The 18,641-nt window shown below is 41.1% G+C and overlaps 1 protein-coding gene across 6 annotated transcripts in view; it reads right to left on the minus strand.

Annotated features, from left to right (window-relative positions):
- ELF2 (E74 like ETS transcription factor 2) overlaps positions 1-18,641 on the minus strand; it is a 28,470-nt gene that overhangs the window by 1,881 nt on the left and 7,948 nt on the right. For 5 of the 6 annotated variants that reach the window (XM_054295583.1, XM_054295588.1, XM_054295585.1 and 2 more), the window contains 5 exons: positions 5,461-5,574; positions 4,314-4,487; positions 3,265-3,351; positions 785-977; positions 65-418 (listed from right to left, as the gene is read on the minus strand). In XM_054295583.1, the coding sequence (XP_054151558.1) occupies positions 65-418; positions 785-977; positions 3,265-3,351; positions 4,314-4,487; positions 5,461-5,574 (922 nt within the window). Of the gene's footprint in view, positions 1-64; positions 419-784; positions 978-3,264; positions 3,352-4,313; positions 4,488-5,460; positions 5,575-12,054; positions 12,151-18,641 lie in introns of those variants that run through there. The other variant, XM_054295586.1, reaches the window with a different exon arrangement.

Genomic DNA, 18,641 nt, shown 5'->3' on the forward strand with positions numbered 1-18,641 from the left:
CCCCAAATCTTTTGCACATCTAGCAATAGGACTTTGTAAATTTAACAGGCCCATTAACACAAACCTGGGAGCTGATGTTGCTGGGACAGTAGCAGTGGTAGTAGAAGGATGAGATGAGGATGTGTCATGAGCCGGTGAGGCAATATTCACAACTCTGGTGACTGCTTTTTCTGTTCTGGTACAGCTTAACTGAGAGGAATTTTTTCCTCCACATGCAGAGGTTGCTGCTTTTAAAAGGTTTTCTGCAGATAAAGACACTCTTTCCAGGGACTTTTCATCTGTAGGCATTGACAAATCTTCATTGCAGGACTCACTTTTGTCATCATCTATGACAACTATATTTTTTGGCATCTCCTTAAACTGATACACAAGCCTCTGTCCCTCAACCTTTGCCAGGATTCCTCTTTGATAGTAGTATCTGCAAGTAAAGTACAATTAAGTATTAAGCAACATTTTAAAGAAAACGTCATTCTGAGCTAACAAGAAAACCTGAAGTAATCACAGTAAAATCTACAGTGTAAGGAGGTATGGAAAGAAGCTCTTAGAACACACTGGCAAATGATCTGAAGGATCTACCTGAAAAAAAATCTTACCTTTCAAATACATACTTCAGGAATTAAAATTGCAAATTTACTGGTAATATAAAAAGTTACAGGGACTGCAAGACTGAAGGCTAAATCTGCAAAAGGGCAAAGTTTTTAAAATTTCAGAACCTTTATATTTCTATGGGCAAAAATAAGATTTTAAACTGTAATAGATAACATAAGGATCTAAGAGTTTTTACCTGAGAGCTCTTCCCATAGTCTCATAGTTCATGTCAGGCTTGTTTTTGTGTTTTCCCCAGAGTTTGGAGACAGCTTTTGAATCCACAAGTTTAAATATTCCTTTCTCTCTCTGAGTCCATTTAATATATCGAGGACATGTATTTTTGTCCTGAAGAAGGTCCAACAGGAACTCCCATAAGTATGTTGTATTTCCTACAATCAGAAAGCATTTTTGTGTTAGAAAACCACTTTTAAAGATAACAGAAAGTTCTCCATATGAGCTGCATTACAAGCCATGTTACACAGAGGATGTGACCTGCACATAGTCATTCACTCTGTTAAGTTTAATGAAGTTTCCATAAATATTTACATTCTAAAAGAGCTAATCCAAGTGATTAACTATACAACACAGGAGCCTGCCTGTTCAATCCAATACCCATTTTCTTGAAAAGAAGTATGGGAGGGTGTTCCAAGTCAGTACCTATCTATGCAGCAGGACGAGCGCTAGAATTTTCTTCTCATATTTGATTAAACAGGGCATGAAATGCCAGTATATTTTATGACACTGCAAACCAGGAGGATATAAATATGTAATTTTTAAAAGGCATACAACCTGCAGCAACAAACCATCTCAATTGTGGTTAAGTTTGTCAGGGATCTGGGACTCTCAAACTAACTGGTGGCACCCCATGTTCTAACCCTTCCCAAGAGCTGTTGCAAAAACGTAAGTGGGCTTCAGGATTAGAAAGCAAATAGGAACTTCAAGAGAATAAATAAGCTGTAGGACACAATTAAATCACATTTACAGCTGCCTCACTTTGCACCAGAAAGTATCCAGAATGCACAAAGGAAGGAATGCCAACAAGGGATCCCCTTTCCAAATGTGCACAATCATCTCTCATTCTCCATGACTTAACTCTGATAGTACTAAACTGTAGAATAACTCCTAATTTTCCAAACCCATGCTGCATATGAAATAGCCTACCTTTGCAAGTGCTTTTTAAAATAAGTAACAAAAATTAAATCCAGTTAAAAAATATTTTGTAGGACATCAAGAAAAAAAATTAATTTATTCCAGTTGTAGTATAAAATATGGAATGAGACACTTCATGAGAACAAGAGCTATATGTAGGTCATTAGGAAGTGCCAGAGAAATGAAATAAATTTAAAAGAAAGCTAAAAAATCTCCTGAAAACCACAGAGCAGTACCATCTCCCACTTTATAAAACAAGAAGCTATAGAGCTGAATTCACCAGCACAAAAAGGAGAACAGAGAGAAATACAGGCCTCCTTTTTCAAATCATTTGTCCAGGAAACTAGGACCTAGACAACTGGAAAGTACTGTTCAGGTAAAAGAAAGCTGTAATACTAAAATCTGAAATAGAAAGAAAGACAAGGATTCAAGAAGACTACAGAAAAAGGAAATAATTAAACAAGAGGTATTTTTAAATATAGCAGATACAAAATCTGTCATCTCCACTGAAGTCCACTGCTACACCAAATCTAAAGCAACTCTGGGCACTGTAGGGAAGTTTAATCAGTGTTTGCACTGGTTTCCATGAGCAAACATCTCCATGAAGTCAGTCCCATTCTTCCTTGCCCTATTGACAAAGCTGATGACTCAGGAGCTGTAGCCAGATAAGGAATTATGTAAACAGCAGAGACCTTGCTTTTAACCAAATGTCAAAATAGCAGTGGAGCTGACCACCGCACACTCTTTCAGCTGGCATGCTGCTACTCCAAGTCACTAAGCTGTTACTCCCAGCCACAGCAACATCTCAGAACAACCACCAGTGCACCAAGGGGAGGCAAGATCCAGATGTGTCACCTGCAGCCAGGGAAGAGCTGATACATGGCACACCACCCCAAAGGTAACCTGTGAGCTCATGTCCCAGTCTGTCTTCTTGCTGAATGAGTGGCAGGGGCTTGGAGCCCAAGAAAGGAACCTCTAGTTATCAGGAGAAACATCAGAACTCTTCTGCACATAATGCTCCACTCAACCAATATAGAAACACATCATCATTTGTTTTTCTCCTTAAACTAAACTGAACCTATATTCCCACTGAAGTTTGTCAATTAACTAAGAAATCATATTTCCAACCTTATTATCTTTACTTCAACCATCACCTTACTAAATGCTCATGTGCTGCTGTCTCTACTTGAAAGCAAGTCTTACAGCAGTAGCTTAATAAATTATGTGTGTAGCACTAAGTTGAAACACAATACAAAAGACATCACGAGTCAATAACCACAAAGTAAAGCAAATAAAAAATGAGAAAACCTATTAACTGAGGAGGGTACTAGAGAAGATGCTTAGAGCACATCCTAGATACATCCTTGAGCTAGATCTTGTACAAACAAATTTAAAGACATTGAATAAAACTCTAGTAAAATAAATACAATCTCATCCATCACAATTTTAAAGATATGTACATTTCCTGATAAATACCATGCAGATACATTGCTTATTTTTAAAGACTCAAGGAATAGAAAAATATACCTTTGCCTTCTCTAGATTTCTTCTTTATACCTAGATCTGGAGAGCCATCAGATAAAGCTGATTGCTGGGTCTTGGGTTTACGGCCAGCTGCACATAATACATGGGGAAAAAGAAGTATTAATCATATGCAGAGTAAATTTTATAGTTTGCCTTTGCTGAAAAAAGCAGTTTGTGTATTTCCCCCCTGCTGTTTCCTTGCCACAGGTATGGATAAACTTTGATTCTTAGATTACTACTGCACATCCAGTGCATTTACCATTCAGTTGCCTACTCCATAGGCAGATTTAACTCAGTAACTTGCAGACAAGTTAAAGTGCATTTCTATTAATTCTAAGACTCAAGGATCTTGGATTTGTATCATTTTATCAGAACATTGCATTTGTTTCCCTCTAAATTACAAGTAAATGTTCTATCTCAGCATGTCTGGAAACTATTAAATCCATGTTCCTAAAGCTATGTGAACTGTATTGATGCCTCTAACAAAACTGCTAGACCAGAGAGAGCAACCTTACCAAGTGACCACCTCTCATGTGACAGCAAAATGCTTAGAAATCAAACACTGTTCTGAATTGATTCTCCTCCAAGACATGGCAATTAGACAGGAAAGAGAAAAATTTCACAAATAAGATCTTATCATGATTTTGTAAACTGATTTATGGTTTTTTTAAGTTAGAATTTACCCTGATGCTTCATTGCATGAACCCCAAGTCTACCATCTCACCAAATATACCCACATTTCACACAAAGTGGCTACCCACCACAAAAGTCCTCTTTGAATACTCTACCCTTCCTCCACTTTGTGTTAAAACACAGAACACAGAAACCATCTTCCTTCATGGCTTGTCAAAGCCCACTCTCTTGCTCCCTCTTTTTTCTTGATGCAGACCCATTTTTCTAAGAACTCACATTTCAGACTCCCATCAATCTGTTTGTAAGAGCAAAGAGATCAGACCATCCAATCCATCCTCCCCTGTATCAACTGCACCATCCATGGCAGTGGACAAGAGAAGAAAAATTTTGAGATTGCTCCTATGAAAAGCCATATGTACCCTTTTTTTTTTTCAGTGGTTCATGGATATCAGGGGAAGTTGGAACAGGAGACACATCCATTTGTTCAGATTCCTCTGTTGATACTTCCACCACGGTTTCTGTGATCACATCAGGTCTCATGGCTGCATGGATAAATTCTGGGGTGGACACACAAGGAGGGACAAAAACTTCCACTACAAGAGAAGAAAAAAAGAATATCTGATAAAGTTTCTACCTGATTTTATTCTAATGTATCTTACATAAAATTATTTTAAACAAAGCACATGCAACAGTGTATAAAGTTTCTGCTCCAAAATCCTGTCACCTTGAAAATCAATCCAACTCCCCAAAACATGCACACTTGTCAGTAGTTTTAGGCAAAAACAAGTACCACACAAATATTCTTCAGAACCAAACTCAACTTTGTTTTAAACAAATTAGAGCTTCATCTTTGATCATTACTCTGATCTCCACTTCCTATTTTGTAGCTTTTGCATTTCAGTTTGATCATTATTTCATCCAACATATATATTAAATAACTTCAGAAGGGACATCGGTTAAAGTAACCATCAACATTAAGGTTTGGTTTTTCAGACTGGTAACACTGTGCAACACATTGGTTTTGGGTATTCTTTATAAAATGGAAAGATGAATAGAAATACTTTTCCCTTAAAATAACTCTATTTCAGCAATTTAAAATGTCAGATTCACAGAACCCAGAAGGGCTGGGGTTAGAAGGGGACCTGGTCCAACTCCATGCTCAAGCTGTGCCACCTAGAGCTGGTTGCCCAGGATCCTGTACTTTTTAGTATCTCCAAGGATGGAGTCCCCATGGTTTCTCTGGTCAATCTGTGCCAGAGCTCTGTCACCTGCACAGTGAAAAAGTATTCCATGATCTTTAGGGGGAAAAAAATTAACTTTAAATATGTTGTTACTCAGCTATCTCTTCCCAAGAAACCCTCTCAGATAAATGATTTTATCTGTCAGTATACATGTTGCAGGGTGGAGAAATCATGTAAAACTCAAACAAATCAGTAGTTTTTAAATATGCAGGCAAATGTTTAAACAGCATACAGCTCTTCACAGAAACAGGTTTCCCATTTTGCTTGTCTTACTGATTAGTAGAAGGAGAAATGGCTCCCAGAGCAGAGACTGTGGCTGACATACCAGGACTCCTGGCATCTCTCAGGCAGGTAGGAGACTCCATATGAAGCAAGGCCTCTGCAGCTTCAATTGTCTTATCTGTGCAGTGCACATTACTGCCATGAACTGATGCTTCTACTGCAGAAAGATACAAAAAAATTATGAGAACAGGTTACTTATACAAGTCCACATGAATCCCTGTACAACTATATTCTCAATCTTTAACATGAAAACCACAGGATTATCAGATGTCTTCACACCTTTTATACCTTCCTGTCAACAGAAATATTTAGGGAAGACATAAGACAAGCAGAACTGACACTGTCACTTCCTAGATTAGATTTCTAGTTCACAAGCAAGCTACTCATTTCCATGAGGAGTTCAAGAGCTTACAGAAAGAGACTGAGATTTGTCTTCTGCCTTCAAATTAACCAGAAAAAAACAGATGAGGATGATTACAAATTAATGCAGCAGAACAGAGCAGCAGTATCATCTCCAGCTATTATTCCATTAAAATCTAAAGGTCACCTCTTCAAATTTTCAGTCTTTTTGATAAATATATACATATACATGTCTATGTATACACATATATGCAAATACAAGACTAGTTTCCAAAACATACATCCTGTTTTGATTTCTGACACTGAAAATAATTTTGAGTTCATTTTAGCAGGTTGGTTGTTAAAAAAACCACAAAGCACAACAAACAGTATAAAGAGTGTGCTTTATGCAAAAACTAAGGGAAGAAGGTAAAAAAAAGTTCTTTTTTCAAGTTCTGAAAATTTAGGAAAACTAATTAATCAAAAATAATGTAACTTTAAGAGAGCACAGCTAAGTTTGACGCAGTGCAGATCACAGCACCAACACAAAAAACCCCAATGTACCATGCAAAACCACAATTCTATGCAAAGCTAACTCCATATTCCTCACCCCTGTAAAGGTTTGGAAAAGTGGTGAGTGCAGAAACACCTGTTGCCCATTATCCACCCTCTGGCCAAGGTAGCTGTCTCTCTTCAGTTGCTCTTTCCATTTATGGCCATCTGCTCTAAGCTGAGCCACTCCAGCCAGGCAGCCGGCAACCAGGAGATCTATCTTTAGCCTGAGCACAGTCACCTATCTCTAGTATCACAGAACTAAAGAGGATTTGGGAGTAATTCTCCACAAAAACTTCAAGGCATGGATGCCGTTACTGAAAAAGTCTGAAAAATATCTCGAGGTTTGTTTAGTGAAAAGCAGGGAAACACAATGCCAGAGTTACCTCTGACTTAGGGAAACACCAGACACACAGAGATTATTCCCTGCAGGCTCACATGGGGAAGCCTTCCAGCATACTGCAGTTCTCACAAATGCAGGGATTAAAAACCTGAAAAATCTACTAGCCAGCAGATTAAACATATCAACCAGAAGCTGAAAGTGGACGAGATATGGAAGATGCAGAAATGCAAAACTACAGGTGACAAAGTTCTTGCTGCCCACCTGCAGACTGGCTGATGGGATTCCCACCACAGCCTGTTAGCCATGGCCTGGGATGCTATTTAGAGGGCTTTATCTTTTGGAACAGTAGATGCCTGTTAAGGCTGGCATTCCAGCACTGCTTCACCCCAGGCTGTGAACAATAAAACCTGACCTAAGAGCACAGGAAAATCAGGGAAGGGTCTTTATTTTGCACTCTGTCCTTGGATACCCAGTGGCCACCAGCAGGAATTATGCACCATGAGCCCCTTTCCCCAGCTGCAAACCCTGGATGCTCCCCATGCTTGGCCAAGTGGTTCCTTCCCAAGCAGCTGTTTGGTTATATCCAAAGTCCTGACCACCTGCACGGTAACAGAGCAGCCCTCCTGCAGCAGGAAACCCTCTGACTAAACATTTCTCTTCCTAAACAAAAGTTTCAGTTGCACAGAATTTGATTACTAAGTTTCCCCTCATCTACCTGATAAAAATTTTCACTGATTATCAGAATACAGGAACGATATTCAGATAGTTGATAAAAAACGTGTAAATTCTACAACACTACTGAAGTTAGAAAATCCAAATCAGTATTTATATATATTATTATTTTAATGCATGCAATAAGATTCAAAACATGTCAGTAAAGCTTCTCCAACCAGATAGCTGCTTCTGTGCCATTAGGTTCAGTATATAAAGGAACTCTTGTAAAGAAATTCAAACTCAGATGACAAATTTCAGTTTTAAGAGGGTATTGCATTCACTACCTCCTAAATGCTTAAAAGCATACAAAACTTTCCTACAGAGAACAGTTTAGATGCTGCACCACAACTAAGAGGTACTTAGCAGAGGGCAGGAACCAGGCAAGAAACAAACATAGCAGAAAGCCACCTATGTACTTTTCCAGCACTAGGATATTCTGCTGAAGGATCAGAGGGAAGGAAAAGGAAATACAACCAGCATTGGGGACTAGGACTGCAGAACTGTAACAGAAAAGCAAAGGAGCCACTCAACCTCTCTCCTAAGCAACCCTTCAATGTCCAATAAAAACAGCACTATCTACTCCTCAAAGCCTCTGACACTTGAAAATACACACTTCACAAATGCTTTTCCCATGGGAGCTACTTGGGACTCCACTAAGACTGTCACCTAAAACATATCAAGCAAAAAATAGTAACACTCCTGGCTTTGGCTGAACAACACATGCTGTCTGTCTGTCACGACAGTTAGCAAAGTAATCTAACATTGCCAGAAGGACAGCTATTAAAACACTTACTAAATTCAGTTCTATTACCAAGTTTCAAGCCTTCCCAGCTAACTAATTCTCCTTTACCCAGTACATGGGTTTTAGCCTTAGAGGCATTTGTGAACATCAGGAGTTTGCATTTCCTCACAGGGAATGTTTGCTGCACCAACACAGTGGGAAGGAAAAAAAGAGAAATTTGTATCTAGCATGTCAGAAAGATATTTATGTAAAATACCTTTCTGACATGCTAGAAAATGTCTAACAAAAGACAGCATGTCAGAGTGCTCAGACAGAAGACATGGTACCCAAAACCAGCTAAAACACACATCCTAAAAGATGAAGTGAGGGAACAGGCTCTCTCAGAGAAGGGACAAGAAAAAAACAGGCAGCTCTCCTTGCAAATGACCAGACCAAGTGTCATCATCTAAATTATACTTGTAGCACAACAGTCCTCACAAAAAAGATGGAGAGAAAAGGAAAACAAAACAAGTAGGATTCCACAATTAAAAAAAGACAACTTCCCAAGACTTTGATATTCAAGTATCACAGTTCTAATCAAAGACTGAAGTGTGTCACCCACTTCTCCAAAAATGCCCAATTCTATTTCTATTATATTTATGCTATCAACTATATTCAAGGCCTCCAAGCTAAAATAGACTGCATTGTTTCAGTAAACAATACAAGGGGTAGGTCTGTTATATTATACAATCATTTCAGAAAGAACTGTAACTCACCCAAATGAAGCAAAGTAGTTTATGAGGATGGAAGCAAATTTTCCACACTTTTGTAACTGAGTAATGAGAGAACTGCCATTTACTCATCTAGAACACACGAGAGCTTATCTTCCATTCTTTAAAATCAAATCTCATCTTACTGCTTTTATTGAAGACTCTGAGTCCTTGGCACATGATTTTAGAATATTTAATTTAAAAATTTTGATCTATTTATAGAAAAAAACCTCAAAAAACAAATTCAGATATAAAGTGTAAACAGATAAGTAGGCTAGTTGATATCTATCTTCACTGTTGGCCTAATGTTTGCTAACTCCACTTTCGACCCAAATAGAGTGTATAGTAGATTATTCAAGGTTCTCAACAGCTGTTAGAAAATACTAACCTTGGTAATTAAGTCTGAAAGGGCTGTACTTTGGATTTACAGAAAAAAAAACGTGGCAACATACTCATTTGGTAACAATGTCCCCCCCCTTTTAACATAAGGCTAACAAAATTATTGAAAGCAATTTATGAGACTGAAAAAACGGATTGATATTTTCAAAATGGTATTCTTTTGCACTGCACTGCAGTAGCACCTGCAATAGCTTACCCTTTAATGCTGTCAGGCAATCAAAACAACATTTTATTGAAGAATTCACAATTCCAAGCACGGAACTCAGTAGAGTGACGACCTATACACTAAGAGACCTCATTAAAGTTTACTGATGTTCATGTGCTTGTTTTATTTCAGCATTTAAAATCAGCAGTGGAAGTCAGCAAGAGTGCTTAAACAACATCTTAATTAAAAGCAGTTGAATTGCCTCTATAGGTAATACCCAGAAATCTTTCTGTATGCAAAACCTGACTTGGAAAAGAAAACATTCTTCAGTTTACTGCTTGTTTCATAGCAGACATTTATTCAGAAACCAAAAACCAATTTCTTGGGTTTTTCAATACTTCCCTAAGCCTGCCTCTGCTCAAGACTCTCGGCTGCACACAATGTAAGGATGATGCCTAACCCACTGCATAAAGGCAGATCAATAACAAAGATGAGAGCAACCATCTCAAAACACTTGTTTCACTGTGAGCCATGTGTTATCGGCCCAATATTGACAGAAATATTAACTACAAAGCCAAAACATAACTTTGTAAAGTCATTTAGGAGTTGCTGTTACAACAGGCAATTAAGAGACCTCTAAGCAGTAATAATTTTGGTCCATCTTATTTCCCACAGTAATTAAACACTGAAGTTTTGTCAACACTGAAACCAGCAGCCATGGGAAAAAGCAACATGTAATTATTATAATTCCTTAGGATAAAGAATTCCTCACTTAAATCCACGCGATATCTACATACAAAATGAAGTAAACAGAAATGGTATCTTGATAGTATGATGATGGGAATACTAGATATGCATAGGTATCACTCATTGCAATGCAAATATGGAAAAAAAGGAATTAATTGGTTGGGCTAATGAAATTAGTATGACAAAGGACATCAAAAAGAGCAATGCAAAGGCCATTCATTATTTATCTAAGAGCTGGCTCTCAAGCAATCTAGCTACAGTGACTTAAGAAGGTGTTGACAAAATGACCAACTACTTAAACGTTCTCTATTCACGGACAATCAAAAGTAAAAAACAACTCACTGAGACCTGCAGAAATCAAAGTTGTTCGGCTGGCAAAGTCAAGCTATTGCTCCATCTCAGACCCAAGTGTCAAAATATTTAGGACCTACTCTGTTATGCAGCACAACAGTTTTTCACTGCTTTGTAGTGTATATTTCCATGTCTGGGGTGTGGGTCATCCTCCTCCAAAAAACCCTGGGTATTTTTCCACATTGAGTAAAATAAATGATGATGATGATGTGACTCGGCCCTTTCTGAAAACATGTCTTAATACACTGATAAACGACAGAGCATTTATCTTTAGGCCTCTAAAATCCTACTGCCATGTCAATGCAAAGCCAGTATTAAGCTTGACTCTCTCTGAAAACTCATGTGCAGCTACTGCACAATTTTCATTACCTATAATGCCATACACTGTAGTGTTTATGGTTCCAAGGACTACTTTTAGAAGTTCAGATTCATGATGTAAAGGCAAAAATAAAATCAGATCTAGTACAACTTCGATGGAGAACTGAATGCCTGACACTGCATTTGAGCTTTGGGTCAGTGGTAACCTTGCTCGTTCTCCAGGGCTTTACCACACTTTAAGACAAGTCTGCGATCACCGGAGTATCCTGTTGTCAGACGGATATAACGGAACGGAACGAGGCCAAACCATGCAGGGCTCAGAACACAACCCCGAACAAGCGCTGCAGTTCGGGCAGACGGCCCTGCCCCGGCAGCGGCTGCAGGGTCCGGCGGTGCGGAGAGAAAGCGCGGCAGCGGCAGGGCGGGCGGCAGAGCCCGGCATTCCCGCCGCGGGGCAGCCTCGGCCCGGCGCGGCGCACCGCCCGCCCGTGCCCCGCCCGCCGGGGGCGCCCGCAGGCAGGCGCGGCCACGTGCGGCGGCGGCGCGGCCACTTCCGTGTTTACAGTCGGCTCCCCCCGGTGCCGCGCGCGCCCGCCGCGCCGCCACTCCCGCGCCCGCCGCGCGCCCATTGGCGGCCGGCACCCCCCGCCTCCCCCGCGCGGGGCCCCGGGGGAACGCGCCGCTTCCGCTACGCGGCGCGCGTGGGGGAGGGGGCGCCGCCGCCCCCCCGCGTCGCACACGTGGGGCCGCGGCCCTGCCGGCGGCGCCTCCTCCCGCCCCGCCGCCGGAGCCGAGTTTAAAAGGGCACGGGGGGCAGGCGCCGCGACAGCGGGGGACGCGCGCGGGGGTGCGGTGCCCGGGGAGACCGGTCCGCGGCCCTGCGTGCGGTGCGCGGCGGCACTCGGCCTGCCCGCTCAGACAGCGTGGCGGCAGCGCTCGGAGCGAGGAGAGGGCCGGGAAAGGCGGGAGGACAACAGTCCCCCGCACTTCCTGGTTCTCGCCCCAGCCTCCCAAACCCCGCTAAACTCCTCCGCGCGCCCCGCCGCAACTCCCGGCGGTGCCGCCCGCGCCGAGAGGCAAGTGCCGCGGGCCGGTCGCTACCAAGGTGATCACTTCCTGATTGCCCTCCGTTGCCTCCCGCTCGCCGCCGGAGCGCGACGTGCGCCGCGTCCTCCCCCCCGCCCGCCCCGGCCCGTCCCCGCTCCCGCCCCGCGTCGGCCCGGCGCGGCGCAGCTCACCGGCCCGAATGAGGAGGTCGAGCTGGTTCGTGGGCCCCTCATGCACGGACGCCGCCATGTTTACGCTGCCGGAGCGGCTTCACATTGACGGGCGGGCGCGCGCAGCGGCCGGCGGCGAGGCGCGCTCCCGCGGGCGGGCGGGCGGAGCGCTCACCGCCACGGCGCGCGGCGGCGGGAGCGCTTCCTGCGGGGCGGCGCGCGCGGTCCTTCCGCTGCCCGCCCCAGACAGGAAGTGCCGCGCCGGCTCCCGCCGCAGCGCGGGGGAACCGCCGGGCCCCGCGGCCGCCCCGCCGCACGCACGGACAGCGCCTCCCCGCGCGGCCCCGGAGCCGCCCCAGGGCAAGGACGCGGCGCAGCCCCGCCAGCCCCGCACGCCGCCAACGCCTTTCGCTCCATCTCCCCGCAGCCCTCGGCCATCCGCGCCTCCGTGCCCCGGTGACGCTTTGTGAGCGGGGCCAAACCGCCTACCGGTGTAACCCGGACAGGCCTCACCGAGGTGACCGCTGACGCATTAACAAGATTTCTCCTTGACAAGTCCCTGGGGCACCTATGTTAGTAACAACTGCCGGAAAAGCTCCGTGCCTGCAATCCACCCTATCTCCGTCAGAGGAACAGGGCCTATTCCAGTTAGCCAGCCTTCATCTCAGAAAAGATTTGTGGGGTGAAAAAAAAGTTTCATTGCTCTCTTAATTAAAAAAAAAAAAAAAAACAAACAAACAAAAAAAAAAAAAAACCCAAAGCACTACCACCACTTTTTGGGGTTGCATCCTCTCTCCCCTGAAGAACACCTGTGTCACTCACTAAGGCCACAGCCCTGGACAGAGGCACCAGTCAGGAGAAGACTCTCCACACTTCCTACCCAGTCCATGCACTAATGACTCCCAGAGTAAAACTTGAGAGCTGCATACAAAGAGCAGCTGTGCCAAGAAAAGCCAAGTATGTCTCACACAGAGCTGTGCATGGAAATTACATACAGGAATTCCTTCATTAAACCACACACCTGAGCAGGCCTACAATGTTAAGTCAAGATCTCACAAACACCCACTGCCTACAGAGCCTTCCTTGAACACATCATCTGCACAGCTCCATTAAAAGAAGGTGAAGGGATCCAGCTGCAATCTCACTACACAATCTCTTCCCTTCTCAAGTTTCAGCAGTCCTGGAGCAGAAGGAACAATTTAGAAACAATTTTCCCCAGCACTGAAATCACAAAATCGTATCCAGCAAAAATCAACTCCAGCTGGTAAACTCAGTGCTTCAAACTCTTGACAAATACTATTCCTCCACTACAACTCTCAAGACACTATAGGAATACATTTTCATGACTGTATTTATAGATAATGTTTATAATATGCAATTAAAAAATAAGGCATTTTGTAGATAGCACTCATCTATTCCTGGGTGTAAGGAATTAAATTTGTTCAGTGCCTCATCAGATAAAGAGCAAGACCTGCAAGCAACATCATTCACTCTCACATTCAAGAGAGGCCATGATACCTAAGGATAGGCCTGTGCTACAATTTTGCCCATCAAGATCCTTCCACAGTCAGAAGCACCGACAAAAAAGGCACCTAGCCAGCTGTGAGGGCAAAAAGCTCTCATGCAGATCCAGCTTTGCCAACAGCACAGTGCTCCTGTCAGCTTTTGTTACTCAGAGAGCTGGAACAGCAGTGCTAACAAGAATTCCTCCCATCAGCACATTTCCACTAGGGGACTCTGCTGTATTGTCCAGCAGAAATTTTCCTAGTGGAGACAAGCCCAAGGACAAGAAAAGGCATTCTAGGCAGGCACACACTTATATGTGCAATAAAATTTAACAGTTGTTCATTAGAACATCCTGAGATTGAAGTGGAAGCTTTACATGGTGCAGTTTAGCAACACCATAGCTTCAGCTTATGTACAGAGTACTGGAATAACCCTGTAGTCCTGTCACGTTGTACACTTGCGTGTACCTCCTGTTGTTAAAAACTATAATTTACCCGCACTCCAAGCAATAAAATACAGTTTGAAAGTTTGTCTGTTTAGATCCAGATCAAAAGCTGTACTGAGATGCTAAATGCCTTTGAAGATCCACACCCATGTCAACAGGAATTCACACTACCATACTTCAGAAAAGGTGCACTCATAGTTTTTTCCTTTTTTGATTGCTGTGTAATTCAGTGAGGATTGTTTACTGATGGCAGCTTCCAGTCAAAACCTGAAGTGTTTGACTCATACCCAATAAAGTTTTGCCTGAGATGTTTGGACTCCTTGAATAAGTGCATGCAAGTAATGGGCACTGTATAACTTCTGACAAACCTCATAGGTCCAAAATTTAAAAAAAGCCCAGAAAGTATTGAACATGAACTTCTTGATTTAACACCAGTTTCTTAAGCAGCATTTATTTACTACTGCAAGCACAGATTGAGCACAATGTTTGCCAGAGCACATGAAATGGACTTGAACAGCTGCACACAATTCTATTCAAATTCTGATCTAATAATTATAGAAGTAGCTGCTGTCTTCAACAGCAGGCCATCACTGCTCATAGCTATTACTGCATTGCAAAGGTAACCATAGAAAGAAGCATTTTTAACAGTTAAATGCCAGAAAACATACAAGATGATGCAGCCATCTGTTTTATCAGCACATCAACATAATCATTACCATCCACTGCGGATTTGACAGTAGAAAGTGCCCAAATAGCAAAATAACCACAAAGTGTCCCTGGAAGATGGAGGGAAATATTGAGGAAAGTGGTCCATGACCATGCCAAGCTCTTTTCTTAACTACACCATCTGAAGTCTAACAATACCAAAGTGTGTCACAATCTGTGCCTTTGAGTGAACTCAGGGTCCTGATGTTACTGAATAGTGAGAGCAATTAATGATTCCAAACAGAAAAAACAATGTATCCTCAGGATTTGGCACTACTTCTGACAAACTGAAACACACTTACTCAAAATAGCAAGTGTCTACATTTCAGCATTATTACTCGTGCATGCAGAGTAAGAAAATTCAGCTGTCTTGAAAAAATTAAGAAAACCAAACTACCAACCCACAAACAATGAATATTTACACTTCCCTGCTTTATAAGGAAATTCTTTACTGAGCAGTCTATCAGACAATGATAGGTCAGGTATTTGCATAGCACTCTATGTGATTTTACAAAATTAACAGTATTTGAGACTGGTAATAGACTGGCATATAAACTATGCCACACTTGAGCAATTTCTCTGTCCCAGATGCATAATTTTGAAGTCCTTAAGGCATTTCTGATAACAACAAACATCTATTCTACAAGTCCACTGAATGTTTTTAAGGACTAAATGTCCTTAACAAACATGGCTTTATACTCATCCTACAGCTTGCTGTCAACTACAATCTCCTTTTTAATATGCAGATCACCTTTAAAAATTATTACTGTCAATAGTTTTCACTATTTTTTTGATCAAGAAACGAAGACAAAATAAATAGAATTGTAGCAATTGTTAACTTCAAACACAATGCTTCTTAAAAGAAAGCAGCTTCTGGTATTATGCAAACTATAAATGTTTTGTTGAATAAATCCTAAAACTGAAGGGCTAACTACTTTTAGGGGGAAAAAACTGCAGGAAATGAAAGCCAACAGAATTTGAGTATGATTAAAAACTTGTTAAAAAGGATGTATCTTTTATGATATAAACATGTTCACTGTTGCAGTAAACAAAATTTTAAGGCTGTAACTCAGTTCTCAATGATTTAAAGGTACCACTCCCAAGAATATAAAACAAAAAAAGAAAAAATTTAAATACTGTCAAACTAACAATTTTATTTCCCCTTCCAATCATTACAAAAGGCACTCACTACTTCCACAAAGAATGTCACAAGGTCACATGAAATGACCCAGATTTCCATCTTTTGTTTTTCCTAGAAAACTCCTTTTTCTATTCCAAGCAAATAGGCATATTTTTCTAGAATAAAAACAATGAACCACTAAGTTTTTCTTATTTGCTGAAAGATATTTGGGATTTACTTTAGTAGTTAATGGATTAATTTTACAGTTAAAGGATTAATTATAAATAATGATCCTTGATTCAAGAATCAAGGTAGATTAGTGGGAAGGAGTCTGATGGGGGAAAAAACTCACATACTCCACTAGAATTAACTAAAAATTCATGAGTACTTATAATGATCATGTAGTATATTTTATTTGAATTGTGGTTTCATAAATGTGAGAAGTTTTTAAATTAAAAACAAATTGCAGACCCTGATTCTGCCCTTGGCTCAGCACAACTGTCCTTACAGTGGACACAGTCTCAAATCCATTCACAGAACAGCAAACCACAAGCAGAACCATTCAGTGATCAGCATCTCTTTAGTGCCCTACGTAAATCTTCCCACAGCAGTTTCCCTACAACATTTTTCACACAGGGTACTAATCCCTACCTCTGGAGGCTAGAATAATGCTATATTTTAATAAATTATACAGCTTTAGATTAACTGCAAGGTAGCCCGAGGCTATTTGAATGTGTGTTGTAATGCTCTAAACCACGTAAATCAGTAGCCATTGGAATTGCCAATGAACTGTCACAAGAAAGAGAAAAAAATCAGATCCATGGCCAACAGGAAAGATACTGACAAAAGGGGATGTATTATGTGAAAAGGGATCCTTTTCAAGTAATGCCAAGGATTCTTTAAGATGGGTCTCAGTATTTACAATGCTGTCTGTAGAATCTAGAACCACAAAAGTTATTAAGTCTACTCATTCTTGGTGCAATAATACATTTATCAAATAATATGAAAATTTTTGTAGCAATTAATTCTGTCATTTAGGAAGTAGAATGTATTGAGACTACTTTAGCAAGAATTGATTTCTGTACATCTTAGAAGAAAAATCTAACTGTTGCACCTCTCTAAATTGGGATCATTAGCATAATAAAGGCACGTACTTCAAAAAATTAGCACCTTAAAATGTTCTTTAAACATTGTACCTTGTTTATTGCCTTAGCCTGCTTTCTCATTAACAATTACCATGGCACCTGTTCCCACCTCTCCCCTACAGTAAATTGCTACCTACCCACAGCCCAGTATCTACTACAAAATTAAAATTTAAAAACAGCACACTCAGATTCACTGTCCTGCAATTCACTGCTTATTAATAATGGTGCATCACCAAAATGAATGTTCCTCAGGGCTTTCATACTTTCTCTCTGCCCATCTTACCTCTCTGTATGAGAAACAATTCAGAAAGACTCCTGGCTGTATCTGTTGCTCACAACACATGCCCCACAAGACTGCCTCCCTGAGAACAGCCCAAACCAAGCACTCCTGTCACCAACACTGGACATTAGTTCTGTGCAAGGACCGCTACTCACTGTCAGGTGTAACTACACCATGAAAACCACACTGGATTAATTAGGGTATACACTACACAAATAATACTTAAAAGATGGACTGTAGGAACGGGTGTGCATTCAGAGTTTTTAAAATCTTCATTAACTTTAATTTCTCCGCCACTGTTTACTGGCTTTTCATGGATCTTTTCTTAGATCAAAACTATTAAAACAAATAAATATTTGAACTGATTTAAATATATAATGATCTTATCATACTCAATTTTTAAGAACATATTAATGTCAAACTGTGAAAAACAAAAGCAAGACAGAAAACACCAACAAGCTACATGCAGTCAAGACACATCTCTGACCACCTCCAGCCACAGACACCAAATTATCAGATCAACTGCCCTATAAATTTTAACACTATACTTTCAAATATCAAGGCTTGGAAGCACCCATGTCCCTTTCTTTGAACAGCAGCTTACATAAAACTATTCCTATAGAAGAGCTACAAGTTTTTAACTGTAATTTCCCTCCATTTATTATGGCTGTAAAATTATGCTTAAAAACACAAAGAGTTCATTTGCAGCAGCTCTTTATCCTAAAAGAGCTGTTCTGTTAGCCATTAATTTAACCACTTTTCTACAAAAATCTTACTAGAAGCAGCATATTTAATGTTTAAAAAACAACTTCTGAATACAAAAATGTTCAAAGTATAAGCTCTTTAAGGTTTCCCAATATAAACTTAAGTTGTAAAACTCAGTTTGGGAAGAATACTCTCACTTCTCACTTACCTTACCCTCAAAAGTTTTATTACCATAGTCAGAAATTAAATTTAAGAAATACATTATTTCATAACTTCTCTTTACATTTCTTTGTTGAAATCCTGACTAGCATATTTCTTTCAAAACACGTTTCAGTAAACTGGAATTGTAAGTATTGTCCCAAAACCTGCATCACTAGCTCATGCTCACCTTGTGAAGTTGATGCCTGTGATTTTTGCTGCAGTGCTACAGGATAACATCCAACTTGAGAGGGATGTATGAGCAATTGCATGCACTGTTTACTGAGAAATCTGCACTGAAACTTACCTAATCTGATAGGAATGAACATAGCCTTAATGAGATGCCAAGTTAAGCAGCTGGGACGGTCTCTCACCTTTATTTTGCTTTCCTGACATCATGAATTTAAACTCCAGCTCTAAATAAGGCAGCTGCAGGAGAGGAGCAGATGCTACCAATGTCAATGGGTCTCACCAGTTACATATGGAGTGCCCAAGGGGACTTGT

The sequence above is a fragment of the Melozone crissalis genome, unplaced genomic scaffold (assembly GCF_028551555.1).
Source record: "Melozone crissalis strain CALT ecotype California unplaced genomic scaffold, PUWL_Pcris_2 ptg000006l_1, whole genome shotgun sequence".
Lineage (NCBI taxonomy): Eukaryota > Metazoa > Chordata > Aves > Passeriformes > Passerellidae > Melozone > Melozone crissalis.